The sequence below is a fragment of the Mizuhopecten yessoensis genome, unplaced genomic scaffold (genome assembly GCF_002113885.1).
Source record: "Mizuhopecten yessoensis strain PY_sf001 unplaced genomic scaffold, ASM211388v2 scaffold10185, whole genome shotgun sequence".
Taxonomy (NCBI): Eukaryota; Metazoa; Mollusca; class Bivalvia; order Pectinida; family Pectinidae; genus Mizuhopecten; species Mizuhopecten yessoensis.
This window is the reverse complement of record NW_018408421.1, coordinates 574,299-593,634: the sequence shown is the minus strand read 5'-3', so window position 1 is coordinate 593,634 and position 19,336 is coordinate 574,299. Positions and strand designations below refer to the sequence as shown.

Here is a 19,336-nt window from a genome sequence, read left to right as displayed (position 1 = left end):
TCCTAGTAAATACACATTACGTGCTCGTGTCAGTCCGTCCATTACTGTTTAATGAAATATATAGGAAACACATTGTAAATGAAACCTGTCCAAGTTAAAGAAAACGTGACTGTGTCAGTCCATATAATTGTTGTGATTTATGAATCACAGCGGTCAGGCGTTTTCTACGTACCTAACTTTTCCCACTCAATCACATACGCCTACTATATCAATACTGATTTATCATTTTACCTTCTATTTTCTTGTTCTGCGTTGTATTTAAAACAGTTATGTAAACTTTTATACGAAACCTACTAGAAAAAACAAAAGTCCTTTATTTTTTAATGGACATAAAATGGAGTCGTCTGTTAAAATAACCGTCAGCGCTTTCGGGATTATCCAACACCACTGTACGATGTTTAATAAAAAATAATATAATTTTGTACTGGAGAATTGATAACAATGACAATAACGCCTTCTTCTGTTCAAACTTTGGAATGTATAAAGTTGACACATATTCGTTCTATTTATACTCTACAACAGTCCACTTGTTGGGAAATATTCATGATAGTAGCATAAAGGGTATGTAATCTGTAGGGTTTAAAGAGTTCAAAACCATATCACCATTATATGTGTGGATAGAGTTACAACGATTTGTTGACATGCATGTGTTAAACATTATACATGCGTACATGATGTAAGTCATTACTCTTAGCCCATAACCTTATCGTTACTGAAGATAAAAGGTTGATAACACACAATTACAACTTTAACATTTTCCTACTGAATACATTCTATCACGTAAAAATCTCATTTCACGAAAGCCGTCGCCCATTTTAGCAAAAAATACGCTGTGGTGAAAAAATCTGAAACTTTGCTCTCCGTCCCCTCATTTAAAGTAACAAGTCTTTCTTTTCGGCGGTGTACCCCACCTATAATGACCGTGTTAAATGTCATACTATCATGTCATACTTTCATATCATACGATTATGTCATACTATCATGCCATAGTATCATGTCATACTATCATGTCAAACTGTCATGTCATGTTATTTTGTCATACTATCACGTCATAGTATACTGTCATGTCATGCAATCATGTCATAATATCACGTCATACTGTTATGTCATGCAATCATGTCATACTGTCATGTCTTGCAATCCAATACTGTCATAATGTCATGTCATACAATAATGTTATATTATCACGTCATATTGTCATGTCATATTAGCACGTCATATTGTCATGTCATAATATCATGTCATACTATCACGTCATATTATTATGTCATAATACCATGTTATATTATCATGTCATACTATCATGCCATACTATCTCGTCATATTAGCATGTCATATTATCATGTCATACTATCATGTCATAATATCATGTCATACTGTTATGTCATGCAATCATGTCATACTGTCATGTGTTGCAATCCAATCACGGCATACTGTCATTTCATGCAATCATGTCATATCATCACGTCATATTATCATGTCATACTATCATGTCATAATATCATGTCATACTATCAAGTCATACTGTCATGTCATAATATCATGTCATACTATCATGCCATACTATCATGTCATACTATCATGTCATGTTATTATGTCATACTATCGTGTCATACTGTCATGTCATACTATCATGAGGAACTATCCCGTCATACTATCCTGTCATACTATCATATCATACGATAATGTCATACTATCATGTTATGCAATCATGTCATAATATCATACCATACGATTATGTCATACTATCATGTCGTATGATCATTTATTTTAAAGTGGTCCCATCGTCTGTGCAATTTCTCTATGCGACTCTAGCTGTTATGAGGACGCAAAACCTGAAACAAATTTATAATATCCTAACAATGTTTTGTTTTAAAGCGAAATTGTAAACTTTAAATCTCATTAACAAGCTACACTGAGTTATCTTTGCCCCATAGATGTAAGTAAAATATTTGTCATATTAATGAAATAAAAGTTTGTTAATGATACTATAAAAATGATATAATTTTGCTTTCATATATGACTGGAATTTACTAGCCGAGATACGATTGTACGAACTTCACAGTTTGTCTATATGTCAGCTTGTCGCTGGATGAACTGAGTTACGAGATACGTTATATCAGAGACACACTCATCAAAGATATAACTATCTCAAGAAAAAATAGCTATTGGAAACATTTCTTTAAAACTTGATTTTCCACGCTGAAATAACAAAGTGCAATACAATGAGAAAAACGTTAATACTGAAAAAGCAGGGAGAGCGAAACAAGAGGAAAACTGTCAGTAAAAGAGGACGTCAAACCAGGTAAGCGTTTCTCACACAACATATAGCCACCGTCAATTCGTTGCTTGTTGTCAGAATAACTGTGACTGAGTGGAGTGCCATGAAGCCATGTCCTAGTTATAACATGTTATTAAGATGGTTCTTAATAATGCTGTTGAATGACCCGAACATCTGTAGAGACGCTTTTGACGATAGCTGTTGACGTTAGCCGTTGACGTTAGCTGTTGATGCTAACTGTTGACGATAGCTGTTGACGTTAGCTGTTGATGCTAACTGTTGACGCTAGCTGTTGACGTTAGCTGTTGATGCTAACTGTTGACATTAGCTGTTGACGTTAGCTGTATACGTTAGCCGTTGACATTAGCTGTTGACGCTATCTGTTGACGTTAGCTGTTGACGCTATCTGTTGACGCTAGATGTAACGTTAGCTGTTGACGCTATCTGTTGACATTAGCTGTTGACGTTAGCTGTATACGTTAGCCGTTGACATTAGCTGTTGACGTTAGCTGATTACGTTAGCTGTTTACGTTAGCTGTTGACGCTAACTGTTGACGTTAGCTGTTGACGCTATCTGTTGACATTAGCTGTTGACGCTATCTGTTGACGCTATCTGTTGACGTTAGCTGTTGACGCTAACTGTTGACGTTAGCTGTTGACGCTATCTGTTGACGCTAGATGTAACGTTAGCTGTAACGTTAGCTGTTGACGCTAGCTGTTGACGTTAGCTGATGACGTTATTTGTTGACGCTAACTGTTGACGTTAGCTGTTGACGTTAGTTGGTGATGCTTACTGTTGACGTTAGCTGTAACGTTAGCTGTTGACGCTAGCTGTTGACGTTAGCTATTGACGCTATCTGTTGACGTTAGCTGTAACGTTAGCTGTTGACGTTAGCTGTAACGTTAGCTGTTGACGCTAGCTGTTGATGCTAGCTATTGACGTTAGCTGTAACGTTAGCTGTAACGTTAGCTGTTGACGCTATCTGTTGACGTTAGCTGTAGACGCTAGCTATTGACGTTAGCTGTTGACGTTAGTTGTTGATAATAGCCGTTGACGTTAGCTGTTGCGATGACTCAAAGAAAAGATACTATGGAATGAATGACAATACAATAGTTCTTCAATATTAGTAAACGCTATTTAATTTCAACGGAGAAGTTCATTGAAGTGTGTTATGAAGGAAGTATACCTTCCAGTCAGGCATTACTCGCAGTCAGTGACTAACCTAATCGTATCGACAGCCTTCCAGTAAAAAAAACCCTTATTAGTCCGATACTGTACAACAAACGATAAATTCGACGGCTTATCGCTATAATTAATAGCAGTGTAATTACCAATGCTCCGTTTCAGTTTACTATTAGAAAACTAGTAAATTACTTCTTAAAACCAAGACGTCGCGGACGTCACAATGCTGTCTGAAGTAGACAGCATGCGGCCAATGACGGGGCGGAACTTTACATAACCAGTGTGGTAGCAGAGAGCATGAAGCAATGTAAGTCACAGAGCACGCGGTCACTGACAGGGCTTGAACGTTACGATACCGACTAGGATTCGGGTTCATTTAACCACTAGCCACCCTATTGTGGTAGCAGAAAGCACGCACCCACTGACGGGGCAGGACGTTCCAATACCAACCACATAATACATTGGTTTATGTGAAAAAGACTTTTCATGCCAATTTCTTATCGTGTTTGTTGGCACCAGTTTCAGTTATTTTTATTTAATCACAGTACACCACAGTTGATATCGTATCACGTACAAACGAAATAGCTGCACAATCCATCAATGGTATATTGAGAAATATGACTTTGTTCGCTACGACAAAATATTGGGATTTACAAGCTTTTATTGACTGCATGTTACGCGTCCAAATCTGCTGGTGAACTCTTGTTTATTTGGAAAAGTAGGAAAAACTTAAAACCTGGTAAGTTCGTATGTTAAGTGATATTTTGACTGTTCATAATACATAACAATAGCTATGGTATCGTCAAAGACGACATCTGAATATCTGAACATTTTACAAAGTGTTCTTATACAATAATTGTTGAATAAGTAATAAATTAGATGATATTTACATTAACGAAATGAACCTATTCGGATACTTCTATAGGACTGTTTTCAGCAAATGCTCAAAACACATTTTCTGTGTGGTCATTTGTTGTACACCTGGTTCTTATTTACAGGATAACTTTTGACTAAATCTCCCGCTCTGACAGTGATAAACTGAATGACTGAAAGTGTTCCAGTAGATATAGCTGAAAGTGGGTTAACTATTAATATGTGTCTGAATATGATTAGCGGTTTCAAATGGTATATCTGACATTTTAGAATGGTTAAGATCTCGGCCAGGGAAGTAGCTGGTCTGACGTTTATCGCGATACAAATATTGGTTAATGAAGTGGCTAGTCTAACAAATTAGCATTCGAATATTTCGGTTGTGATATGTTTTAACTATTCTGAAATGACTTTATGTTTCGAACCGTTTCGTTCGAAATGGTACAACAAGTATCGTTACATATGAAGGATACTTCGGTTTTTTTACCCTTAGTTTTCCCTTTAGAATTTTAGAATTACGTATATCTTGAATCCGCATTTTGTTCAACTCGCGATAAAAACTTCTTAATCAGAAAAATCGATTTTAAAATTAGAAATATGTCTAAGATACCAATGTAAACACTTACGCAAAAAAAAAGGTTTTCACAAGAGGTTACAAAATATTGCCATTCAAACTATTTAACCACTTTGTAAATACCTTGATGTTATTAGATTGTACCGTTCTAATAAGACGTTAATTACACGTACAATTTGATCCCATAAGAACTTAATGCTTGACCATTAAATGTAACGAGCGAGCGGGATAAAAACAATATTTTCATAAGGTTGATCAAGGCCTAAAACTCTTCAATTTCTTGGATTCTTTTTTAAACTTTAGGAATAATATATTTACAGATGTACGAAAACGGTATCTATCAAGAATAATACACTTTGGTCTTATGGTTGTGATATCGCTTATTCACTTCCAAATCTCTACAAATCATGACAATACTATCAGAGTGCGGTAACTCATTTTGATAACATATATAAATGTTTCTACCGTCTACGTTAAAAGCATTGCAGGATATCGCCCAGAATTACTTGTCAAAAGATATTAAACATCCAACGAAGACAGGCAGCCAACAAATGACAAATATAGCGTTAAATATACAACAGGGAAGCGTATTTCCTTATTACCTATCTAGACTGAGGGACGCTTGAGCCTATCTTTCAGTTTGGTAAGTCAGTGAAATATACATGACCATTATATTTTCACGATCGTTAACCTTCCCTTTCCCAGTAGTAACCTTCCGTCCTATACTGGTTCGGAGTCATAATCGTAAAGACTCTATGCTATGAGGCACCTAATGAGGTGTTTTCGTTGTAATCTTACCTTTGGGTGATGTCGCCCTAGGTACCCCTGGTTACCATCCGTTATAGAGTTATTACCTGCGGTATGCCATGTCATGTCATTACGTCAAGGTTATGCTATTTCAGAATGTTGGTACTTTTAAGTGGACAATGAAATCAATCAATTTCTCAAAAACAAAAATCTAAAATTAAGAAAATATAAACTTTATTTTTTTTTACAACAGTCATGAAACAAGTTATTACAAATTATACTTATCACTTTAATTATCCTGGACGTTAGCGTGCGGGGTCTTAATATGGGAAGAAACCGGAGTACCCGGTGAAAACCCACGTACTCGGGTAGGTGACTCCATACCTTTTCACGTCCGATCGGGGAATCCAACTCCGACCGCCTTGGTGAAAGGCAAGTGTGTTATCCACTGCGCCTTCCGACCACAGAATCTATTGTTCCCACGTAAACACACTAACGCAAATGGATTTCGCGAAAACACATGTATCTTAACTGATACGGACTCGTTTACATTCTTAACGGTGTGATTGACATGTGGAAGGAAACAGACTCGTTACAGAGCTTAGAATGTTACCCTAGACTTACAATGAATTAAATCCTTTGAGTATAATGCCCTATACAATGTGTTGGTATCAGAGCAATCTCTCCACATTATCCTTTACTCATGTTAAAGAATTCGAAGTGGGTAGCATGTGTGTTCATGCCTGATACATTATGTTGCGGATTATTTATATTTACCCTGCGAACTGGTCTGATCTCATCACGAATTTATTTTGTAATGTTATAACGCCATATAATTGATGCATCGTTGTTTGTGATATTTCTTGATTATTCCAATTGTTGTAAATCTGACAAATTTGACCGTCAACCCCGTATTATGTGACCGTAAAGGGACATAAAAACATCGCACATAAGACAAGTGGTTTCCTTATACAGAATGAGTTTATAGACAGACAGACATATTTGAGAGGATCAACATCTTTCGACCTTTTACTAATAGGGTACGTGTCGGTTTGTGATATATTGGATGTGTATATCATATGTAGCCAATCAAAATTGATGATCCAGATACGAATTGGAAAGCAAAATAATTCATCTTTGAACTGTTATTGTAACACACTGACGTGTAGTAATACGTAGAGTGCGAAATGTCATTAAAAAATATACAGCCGATCATAACTTATAGTCCGTACACGACCTTTGTATTATATACCGGTTCCACTTGTAAGGACAAAAAACAAAAACACTTATCTTAATCGAAAATTCGAACACGTTTTGGATCATCAGAGAACGTGATTCTGCAATATTGAAAAACTCTAATTGCCAACTTAACGAATCACTTCCACGCTATGAACCTCTGACATAATCTCCGTCACAGTGTACTATCAAAACTGATCCTGGATATGTTCAGAGACTTCATTCGGGCCATTGTTATTCCTTCATGGTTTATCGATATTCCGTTTTTTCGTATTGCAGATTTATCTTCTCTTGTGAGCTTGTATTGATTGCTACGTCATTTGTTTGTGAGAGTAACGTCATCAAATTTTGAGAAAACGACGTAATTTTCTCACACAAACCAATGACGTAACAATCAATACCTGCTCACAAAAGAAAATAACTCTGCAATACGCAAAGACGGAATAGTATTATCGATTGATTTCACAAAGATATCGACACATACATGGCATATCCTATCTTCATCCAACTGACTTGTGCAAGTAAAAGTATCCGCCCAATTATCCATATTACGACCTCTGTTTAAGATTGTTTATGTATTTGTGGTGTCATGTTATTGGCTGGTACTGCTGCTGAACTTCTGCAGGTTGTGAGGGGGAAACAATTCTCTGTTACCACACTGCATGATCACATGGGGTGACTAATGAGAGATCATGTTCATAATCGGTTATTTTCTTCTGTGTTCTATGATTAGGTGCTACCGTAGTTACTGTACTCATGTAAGATACTTGAAACCGTTATGCTTTCGTTTTCAACCCTGTATACATAAATGTAATTCTATGTTTTTCTTGTCACATCTACCTTTGTCCGTGATCGTCCATCACCGACAATACATTGTTTGACCTTACTGAGTTTACCAAACATCCCGCCACCACACAGGCCACCACACAGACCACCACACAGACCACCACACACAGACCACCACACAGACCACCACTTTGGTCGCCTCCTGTAAACATGCAACAACGAACGAAAGTATAGGGGTTCCCCGCGCCCATAAGTGAGTTTTGGTTGGTCTTACTCTTGTCTATCACCGATTAATATTCTCAAATAAACAGGTTAAGACAAATGAATGCTCGTGGTTTTATACTTGATGAATGTGTTTTATATGATATTCAGGTGTTCGGATGTTAGCGATGCTGTGTGTGCAAGGGACGGACGGTAATCCTAATGTCTAAACCATTATCAGTGTTTACGAGACAGCTTCCATACTCTATTTGTTTTATGTAGTTCATGCTCATTCACAGGGTAATGATATTTTGTAGATATGTAAATTACTCTCGTTTAGAGATAATTCTACACAAATTAAAATTTGTAAAATGTTGCAACTGTGATAATTCCAAACTGATAACGACGAGATATGGTATGATTTGGATTGTTTACTAATGCAAAATGTATCATCTGTCTATGATATAGCAGTCGTGGGAAACGATAATGATAATATCAGGAATTTTCAAACTGTACACTATCAGCAGTGTATCCCGCTAATTAGTGTGCCGCTGTGTAGCAACTTTAGATGAAGGAGATTGTTGGTAAAATACCTGTCCACATTTACTTTCAATTTCAATTTCTTTCTTATCCTAGCTTTAACAACTACAGATATAATGATATCGAAAGATAAACGTACCTTTAAGATTTAATAGATACAGTATGCTAAAAATGAATTACACTTCATCATACAGCTGTTTCGTCCTTCTAGGACTTATGTCGGTGTTAGGGGGCCAAAATGTCGGTAATCCAAATTGGTATAAACTACTGTTGAAACAGAAGGGGAAGTGCTAAAAAAAACTTAACGTATGAATATATTGTCATGGGTCACGTTGATATCAATGTTAAGTTCCGTCTGGCCAACTGTAATATTCAATAAATTAGAGTTCCTGTTACAGAGACGCAACGAGTAAACATAATTCATTGTTTTGATTCAAAGTACTAAACATGTTAATGGAAGTCGTCATGCGATCTGTAAATCATTGCATTATACATTCCTCGGTTCAGTGACAGACTTACAGTCATGGTTAAGAGTATGTACAATGCATTAATGTTTTCAAGTCTCCTTTTCGTGTTCGTCTTAGTTCAGAGTATGTTTGTAAAGGGGGTTTAGGTTCTTGCGATAGATAAGGTCATATACAATCAATATCCAAACATGATTTCACCAGTTCATGTAACGTCATAGCCATTTGATAATCGTACGGTACCTCACCAAGTCACTATATATTCGGGTGATGGACTTTCACAGTTCCAGAAAGAGTAGAATATTTGCACTGAAAGGGAGGGAGGATTAGGTGGCGGCCGATAATTGTTGTTCTCTTGAGTGACCGTAAGACTAAGTCACAGAGGAACTATCCAAGATTACACAGGTGGTCATATATTAATCGCATCCTCAGATCATATAATGGGTTCGAGCAGGTGAATATTTAATGACGTTTTCGGACCCATGGGAACATTTGAACTAGGAGTTCTCTCTGAGTGTGAGGTTTAGTTTTTTTTCGTTACGTTCTATTTTATTGTTTATAGTTTATAACAGGGTTTTACGAGTATGTTGTTAGCGTGTTTAATTTCACTACAAAATAAATATATTCCACGAGTCTCCTGTTTCGGTACACATCCTTTCTGCTTCATCTAGCACGGTAGGGTTTCGATCATTGCACCCTCTGAATCTGTAAGACCAACATACGGTCACATCTGGGAAATAGGAAGTAATTGACAATGATCGTGTTTTCGGATAGCCTACCAAATGGTAGGTGTCTGTCAAAACAACTTAATAAAACGAGAGAAAAAAATCACACATTTTTGTACAGTTGCCAAACAGACGTGGTAGGTATGTAATTGATAAATAGATTTGTTTTATCTGATTGCTCGACCGTGACAAATATATCTGCCTTTATATGAACCATATAGTTCTTTATATTGATACCATGTATGAAATAATAAGTATTATATCATATTAATATAGCACCATTTTGTCTAGCTGTTTCACTTCTTCAAACAACACCAATGAACTGATCTATTTACACAGATAAGTATTAATCTGTTTTGCATGTTGCAAATTGTACGAAACATCACATATGCATTGCTTTCGGCACACGGACGTAATGATTCGAACGATTTGAAACCGAAACAATGTCTAAATATAACTTCCCTTGTGTAACATTAATGTTTTTCTGTGACAGAACTGTTCAATCCTTGATAGCCCAAATTAATGGTGTCATATAAAAGTGTCATTCATTAAACTGTATTTCTGAAATGTATTTTTAAAACGCTGAAATTATTACATTATTTATTTGTTTGGGAGAATGTATACATAATTTAAATGATTAAGTAAGGGAACTTTATCAAACCTCAATATTAACACATATTCTGAGAATGACATGTCTGTCAAAATAACTGGTCTAAGACTGAAGATATTCGACCTGTGGTGATAAATTAAAAAACTAGTTAAAACGCATAAACAGTACAAGCGGCGTTTTGCAATTCGGCATGTGGATACATATTAACCAATTTAAATTTTGAAGTGCGTTTTTCCACTTCCGATTACATACACTGTGGAGCTTGGTTTATCTTAAATGTTTATCACTCACAAACATGCCATTTATCACTACGAGAACTTGCTGCCACATACCAACTATTAAGGTAGTCTTTCTCCCATATAAATACAATACTACTCATGTTCACTCTCTAAGTAATGTAGCAACTCCTAACTCAAAGCTTCTCCATTATTAACGAATGATTGGTCCAAACGATTCAGGTCGGCAGAGGTCTTCTGTATACAGGTTTTTGTTTAGAAAGGTATGAACAGTCTTTTGTTAGAAATTGCGCAACACTTGTGTATGAACGGCGCGAGCAGTGACTAAAAGGAAATGGCACAACGCAAGTGTGTGAGGTGCGAAAACAGCTTTAAGTTAGATTCTTTTTAAATGTTACAAAAACCAGAAAGTGGACAGCATGCACTGCCTTAACGTTTATGTTATGAAACGTTAATATGAGTACAAGACATTCCTACTGGTTAGAGACGAAAACAGGTATCTGTCACCATCCTGCCTTAGTCGTCTGTTAATACCTTGTCAGCTTAGTGTATGGTTAACCGAGTTCTGTGTGTTTATAAAAGTAAACAGAGAATTGGCTAACTTGACCAAGATTTCATTGAAGTTTACGAAATAATCTATGTGTAAAAATTCTCCTGTTCTGTATTATGTTTCCACTTTTGAATAGTAAATTCAGATTTGTATCCCATTGTATGCATATTCATTGTATCATAAAAGTCACTCTATTGCAGTACAGTAAAGTGAATGAGATTTATAACAGATATAAGTGTTCCATGTCGATACAAGGTTAGTTTTTTTTCATTTAAGTCTTACCTGTGGTAGATTATTTAACAAAAATGAAAATAGGCTTGTCTAAGTGTTCCGAAACATACAAACATTCAATTAAAGAGGAAAACGGCCTCTGAAGCCGTTTATTCCTATACACATTTACAACGTTTAAATACAATAGCCCCAGCACCACCCCACCTCCGTGGAATTAATATTTCAACCACTAGATAATTAATGGGTGGATTGATTCAGTGGCTACGTTAAGAGGTTTGATTACATATTTTAGCAAAGAATTCTTCCTTATCCACCATTGAGCTGTCGGAGGCTTGTTAGTATAACTTGTGTAACCACAAATCTAGTCTTGGTGTACCGAACTATACTTAGATGTAGTACAACGAATGAAAGGGGCTTCAGACACTATATTGTTTAACAAATTTACATTACAACGTTTAGTGACAATAGATGATTTATTATCAATCTAGTGTGTCTTGTAAACCATGCCTGTTACAACTACACAAAAGACAATATTTTATGCTTTTCTCTTAAAATAATAATAAAAACTTTCACTGCGATATTGAAAGTCACTATTTCAGCAGCTATGTGGTGTAACTAACTCGAACTTTCTACTTCATATCTCGTTATTTCGAGTAAAGTAAGTCAAATTTCCGAGTTATTTTCTCGAAATACCGAGTGACTAACACGAAACACCGAAATATATTACTTTTCTACATAACCTGGATTATCTTCCGTACAAATAACAATACAAATAAACAACACGTGTTTATAAGACCACTTCAATAAAAAAAATAAAAAAAAGTGTATCACACGTGTAAATAAGCAAGCATCGACAAACAAGTACAACTCGTTGGAATGCATTAATATAAATACAGAAGAGAATATCAATTAAGAAAATATAATAAATATTATCTTACGTTTTATTTTACGTATGCATCTTGCATAAACTAAAACTGCAGTAATCTGCACTAACAACATATGCACACCCAGGTTATCTCCAAAAGACCGATATCTGAAGTGTTCGTAAACAACGCCTTGTCTGTACAGTCATAAAGACGGTACGCCTCGTTCCGACAGAGGGGTTCACCTTGTTAGCGCCTCGCTCTGGTGGAAACAGTTGCACCGGAAACATGGTTTTATTGAATTTGTGAACCAGTGTATTCTAAATCACTGCAACGGAATGAGTGAGATGAGTGACTGTACATTATATTATTACATTGTCATATGAGGTGATTTACTTCAGAACTACAAATATTTCTGATGAATCGTTAATATGAGAATAATGTACTGCTTTCTCATCTCATTCAGTTTAATAAATAAAAAGTATCCTTCATATTTCCAGAAAACCTTTGGCATTTTAATTTTAAAGACATCCTTTCTTTCAATAGATTATATCTATATAGGTGTAACATCAGCTTACTTTTTGATAACTTTTGCGTTATCATTTAAACCTTTTTTAGCAATAAATAAAAAAGGAATCAAATACTGAGAAAATACATGAAAAATAAATAAGAATCAATTTTATAACCTTCTGTTAAATAGACACACATCAAGTTAATGTAAAATCAGAAAAGGCTTGTTTTATCACTAAAATGAAAATTTACTTAATCATTGATCGCGGCGCTTTCACGGAAAGTTTTTCAGATACCCGAAAATGTGTAGTGTCTTTATAAAAAGTAAGAAGCAAGTCAATATTCCTTACTCCTTCCCAATAACACGACATGATAATTCCGTCTTTGCGTATTGCAGAGTTATCTTCACTTGTGAGCTGGTATTGATTGTTACGTCATTTGTTTGTGAGAGTAACGTCATCATTTTTTGAGAAAACGACGTCATTTTCTCACAAAAACCAATGACTTAACAATCAATACCTGCTCACAAGAGAAGATAACTCTGCAATACGCAAAGACGGAATATGTTGATCTTAAACAGATCTATGTACAATGATTCTTTGGGTAATTTATTCACAAGGAAATATGAAATCTGTGATAATTTTTGACATAAGCTATGAACTTTTAGCACGGGGTTAATTGTAAAGTACTCATACATTTAAGCTGTCTACCGTGTTCATGTTTGGGTGGTCGTTTGCGACTATTTGCTCGTCATATCAGAATAAAAGTCTTAAAATAGAAAATCAGACCGTGTTCTCCCTCATTTACTAGGTCTCTGTTCAATCAAGGAAGGTGATGCTTGAATTTTTAAGCCATGTGTTTCTGTGTGATTCCCTGTTTCCGAGTTCTGAGAAATGCTCAGTTAGCTTCGAAAGTTAAATACGAATTGTTTGATTTATCATTTTACACGTCAAACAAGCATGGAATATATTTCATCTTCAGAAATGTAGAATACATGCATACCAGTTATACTTTATATCGTAAAATATCAAAATCAAAAGTAAAGGTAATGCTGAAAAAATTGCGTAAAACTAACTAGGCATGAACATCCTTCTCCTAAACAGATCAAGGGTTTCGGTGTCATGTTAATTACGTGTTATCGACAAGAGTACCTTCACCAGTAGTTTGATACAAGGTCAGTGTTATGTAATGGAATTAAGCCGGTTACACAGAATTAAAATAATGCAATACATGATCCAGCCAATTTAAATGTTCATCTCATAAAAAATGCTTGTGCATTGAATAGAACAGCCATCGGCCCGGGGATGGTCAGTAGTATCCAACGAAACAATTATGTCGCCATTAATAGCCTTTATGAATGCCAACTGAATTTGGTAGGGTCATATAGTGGCAATGCCATTCGATGGTAAATATAGAGTAAACGTTTTCTTTAAAGTGCCACCACGATTGAATGTCATTTTGACAAACAAACGTTACACTATACCGGTTATATTCTGAGAACATGTCACCAGGACCTGCTGAGGCGAACCGTCGTCAATACTTTCTCCATACTTACTCTTTACCCCATACTTTCTATTTGCATTTTTGTCCCTGCAGAAATTAAGGTCAATAGATAAAGAGGTTTATCAAGTCATATCACTCAAATATCCTTACCTGAATATAGTACAATGATATTTAAGTAGCTTACATAAGTATAACAATAGGCTAATTAGTGATCTTTAGCTTTACATAAAGAGTAGATATGGGGCACAATAAATCTTTCCAACATGGTGACGTTGTATTGTCAGTTATTCTCCGTCAGCATTCGACAGTTTTACAGAAAACTTGAATATCGAATCACCTATGCCATGTAAACACATTTGGTGGGGATGCAGGGTGTTATTATCGAGAAAGGTTGTGTCTTTCAACATACTGTAAGTAATCGCTTTGGTCACTGAGTGCTCGTTTTAGTTGTTAGTTCGTTACACCGACGGACCAACTTCGTTTACCTAACGATGATCAAAAAGCTGTACCGACGACAACGGTGGTTAATTTAGTGTGTGTCAGTTCGTTTGTAAAAACAACAAGGGGTTCTGTCGATAAATCAGAGAATATAATTATTGCCATTTAAAAGGTACTGCAATTATTCGATAATAAATACTTGTCAACATAACAGCGCAAACTTGCATGCTTTGATAAGAGGTCCTTTATAATTTTATATTTTGTATTTTCCATATTAAATATAATTCTGGTATCCTTTTTAAGCATTGAAAAGTGTATTATTTTTATCATTCCAGATTCGAAGTCACGATGATTCGACAAATCGAAAGCGGGTTTATTTCAAAGGAAAATTGTATGAAGCTTTTCTCAAATCTAACTATTCCAACGGAAGTCGGACGGTATTGTAACGCAACGCATGACGGGAGTACGTGCTGGCCGCCAACCCTGGCGGGGTCACAGGTTAAACAACCATGTCCAGACCTTCCTGATCTACAATTGAACCCATTACAGTTTGTATACAGACGATGTGGTACGGACGGTGAATGGTCCGATATCCCGGATAGACATATCGTTTTTCAAAAGACTCTTTATGAGGAATGCTTCATCAAGGGTCCGTCAATAGCATCGCTCAACCAAAACGCGAAAATATCGAACATTCTTGCGATAGTATTGCTGGGCATCGCTCTTGTAACAATTTTTGTCGCACTATTGATATATTATGTCGTTTTACCAAAATTTGTAAATGGAATTTTGCACGTTAGGGTCCAAAAACATTTGTTTGTGTCAGTCATTTTTGACGCTGCAACAAAATTGATCATTCAGATCCTACTGTTATTTCAATTGCATAAAATTGCCACAGTCGAGATTACTTTTGCTTACGAACTCCTCGCCACCATGAAACAATATTCAGAGCTAGCAATTATATTGTGGCTAACCAACGATTCGCACTTTCTACAAGTGATATCGAGATCAGGACAAATTTGCACTTCCGGATACATGACCTACATTGTGATAGGTTGGGGATTACCAATAGTTCCAACATCCGTCTGGGCCGTTTCCATGGCAGTGAGTCATAAGGTGAAAGACTGGACTGGTCACACGGAATCTCCGCTAATTTGGATCATGCAGATCCCAAAATTATTGGCACTGCTGGCGGCATTTTCCCTACTTTGTGTTACTGCTTACCGCGTGTTCGCCAGAACTAAGTGCACAAAACACAAGAAAAACCTAGACGTACGGAAGATCAAATACGACGTTCTGATGTCTGGTCTATTTTATCTCGTTATACTCGTGTCCGTGTTGTTCAACATGATCATCACGCATGCGCGTATCAAGTGCATTTCATGCTCATACATTTCCACAATCTTGACTTCGTCACAAGGAACCGTCTTGTCGATATTGTACTGTTTCCTCAATAATAACGTACATGCTTACATCAAGTATAGTCAGACAGTGCTGCCCGCCTCAGCTTAGTAGTACCGGGCTAGTTCTCTGATTGATATACAATGACATAATTATTGTATGCATAATAGTTTGGTTATAATTGTCATGGTTCAGTGACAGAATTCATCAAATAAATTCAAGTACATGAATAGGAAGAAACCGCTCCATAACTGTCATCTGTTAAGGGAATCTGCTTTGTACAAACTAATGTGTAGCTATCCATAATAAAAAAAAAGTATCAATAACAACTTTCTGTCTAAACACATCACCTGTTTATATAACATTCACCTGACTAGCATTACCACCTGTCTACAGAGACCACCTGACTATAAAGCCCACTTACATCTAGCTATCACCTGTCTACATAGACCACCTGACTATCAAGCCCACTTACATCTAGCTATCACCTGTCTATAGAGACCACCTGACTATAAAGCCCACTTACATCTAGCTATCACCTGTCTACAGAGACCACCTGCCTATAAAGCCCACTTACATCTAGCTATAGGTTATTTTCCTAAATGTGTTTTATCATAGAAGGCACATTGTAGGTCGGTAGTCTGGATGTTGAAGGGTACTGTGGGGTTAGCTAGCAATGCTTATTCTGCAGTTTGGCCACTCAAATTCTTCTAAATGTGCTACATATAATCTTACACTGAATCGTTAGATTATGATACTACATTTAGACCTTGGCAGTAATTATGAGTTTCATCCGTATCAGTTTCCATATGGTATTCAGTAATGTGTAATTTCAGCCTCTTTCCTAATATTCTCGGATGGTTGATTAAGATTTTTAATTTACAGTCGATATTGTTTTAACTGTTGATCAACAGGATTTCGTAACGTTTCTCCTCCATCACTCCAATTGGTAATCGTTCCATACAAATAACCAAATGTAAAAAAACCATGAAAAATCAGAAACAAATTTCTTCGAAAATCGCATCTATCTAAATTTTAAAACGTAAATTTGATTGCGTTTAAATGACTCAACCCTGGTTAAACAAAATAACAATGGCGTATTGTCTTATACTATAACTCAGCAGGCAAGTGATTGAATCATAATAGTAAGTTTAAAAACATTGGCTAGAACACCAAATGTATTTAGTGAAATTTGATATATCCTTACAATGTCTTTTTAACGATAAATATGTTGATATTTTGGGCGACTAATGAAAAAATGGAAATTATCTTTTTGATATTAGATGCAAAAACTTAGATGAAAGATCGCTTTGCAAAATTCATATTTCTGAAAAATCTATTAAATCGCTCTTATTATGCAATGTCTGCCGTACCGTGCTTATGAGTAATTGTGTTTTTTTCATGACGTTTAATTCTGTAGAGAAATATAGGACAGAGACGTCTTATATTTTTATCACCGTTCCGTTGTTCGCTGAGGACACATGAAAAGACTGTCGATATTGACCCGAAAGAAACACTGTCATTTTATTAGACATTGGAACTGCATGTGAGCAAAAAACAATCAATACACTATTTCCATTTACTTCCTGTTGATTTCGTCATTGAAATCGTTAATGATCTGTCACTTCCGGTACGCGGAAGTAGGAACTCAGTGTAATGAATATTGCCGACAAATATAGGACACTTGGAATGGATAGTGTTTTGTTACGCAAAGGCTTTGAACCAGCTCGGCGGACACAGTTCGTTTCTCAATACAAGACATTTCTGGAGAGGATCAAATTTAACTGTAAAAGTGAAAGGAGAATAGCCATTTATTAACTGTATGACAGCAACGGTTGCTACGTAGTTAGTTCCAGGACACTGATAAAACATTTATGGCTGAAAACACAAACATAATTCAAACGATTGTTAATTGATTTCTGTACTTTTATCTTATTTTTCTTAAATATTATTATATTTATTTATTTCTTCTCATGTTTAAACATATTGAGCAGTTTCTCCCTTCATGATTTTGAAACGATGAGGTTTATGTACCGTGTAATGTAAAACACGCTTTCATTTGGTTATTTTTACTCAAATAATCTTGCAATCTGAATATAACAGAACTGCTCATCAGTTTGTACTGGTTTTGACAGTTTTTGTAAACATTCTCATTAAATATGGTATTGTATTTCGTTGAATATATATATGAACTGAAATATATTGGTATATAAAAATGTGAAAGCTTTGTAATTTCTGCTATTTGTATTTACATTATTAAAGATTTGAAAAAAAAGAGTTTATGAACGTCAACTTCCATGATACGAAAGCAAGTCTTTAACATCTTCTATCACATATCCTTCAGGCATTCATGAATAAATGTATATAATAAATTGTAAAATAAATAAATCATATATAAATTGTATAAAATAAAATGTATATAGATTTTTGAAAGTTGGCATCACTCTTAACAGCGGGACCAGACCAATAATATTTAATGTTTTGTGTTTTCAGTCATACCATTTTGTTTTGTTGATGAAAAATCTGTATAAAAATAGTTTTGTCTATCATCTCATACATGTACGTTGTTGTCTAGGTGTCATATATTGTTCGAATGTCTGTTAAAATAACGTATGACGCGCATACAATTATATTATACTCGTAATAAATAAAGAGGCATGCCACTACACATAGGTTTGTATTGTGAAATAGACTGTTATGATGGTTGTACAATGTAATGGCAGTAAATAAAACATGCAGCAATTGAAACCGCAAGAGTTGAGTCATTTTGTTGACAAGGAAATGCCCTAGCTCAATGTCAATAAAGATGTATTCCACCGATAACACACAGGGAAAACTCCTCCAACATCAACACTACACATCTACACAACAATGTCGGTATTTGGTTAAAAGTGTGCATGATAGCTAGAAGAAAACAAGAGAGAAATGCAGTGATAACAATATGAAATTCGAACTCAAAATAAATTTTCAACAAGAGCTGATTATACACTACGATTAAATGTTTGACATAACGATACATACATTATAACAGATGAATAGCATGTAAATAAATGTAAGTTCAATTAAGCTATAGGCTAATTGTTTAAAGTGATGCAAAATGATGAAACTTTTGCAAAGCATTATTAAAGGCAAATTGTACACATATATCACTAACAAACCACATGGGCAGAACCAGGTGTTCCGGAAGGGAAACATTTTCTTCCTTTTTCTATGAATTCAAATGTTAATTAGGTCAAACATATGTAATGCCACCCTTTCAAAGAGAGAACTGGGTTGAAAAATACAAGGCATATTAATGTCCTGAATCAAACATGCCGAGATTAATATTTATAATGGCAAGGCGGCCATAAACCTGCCCACTGTCTTCATCAATCTGCATCTCTCGAA

The 19,336-nt window shown here is 35.6% G+C and overlaps 1 protein-coding gene across 1 annotated transcript; it reads left to right on the top strand.

The window, feature by feature from the left end:
- The first annotated feature begins 3,887 nt into the window (after positions 1-3,887).
- On the top strand, positions 3,888-18,181 carry LOC110459702 (PDF receptor-like). Its single transcript, XM_021512077.1, has 2 exons — positions 3,888-4,203; positions 14,884-18,181. Exon 2 carries the CDS (start codon positions 14,897-14,899, stop codon positions 16,058-16,060), a length of 1,164 nt encoding a protein of 387 aa, XP_021367752.1. The 5' UTR covers positions 3,888-4,203; positions 14,884-14,896; the 3' UTR covers positions 16,061-18,181.
- Positions 18,182-19,336: the final 1,155 nt, after the last annotated feature.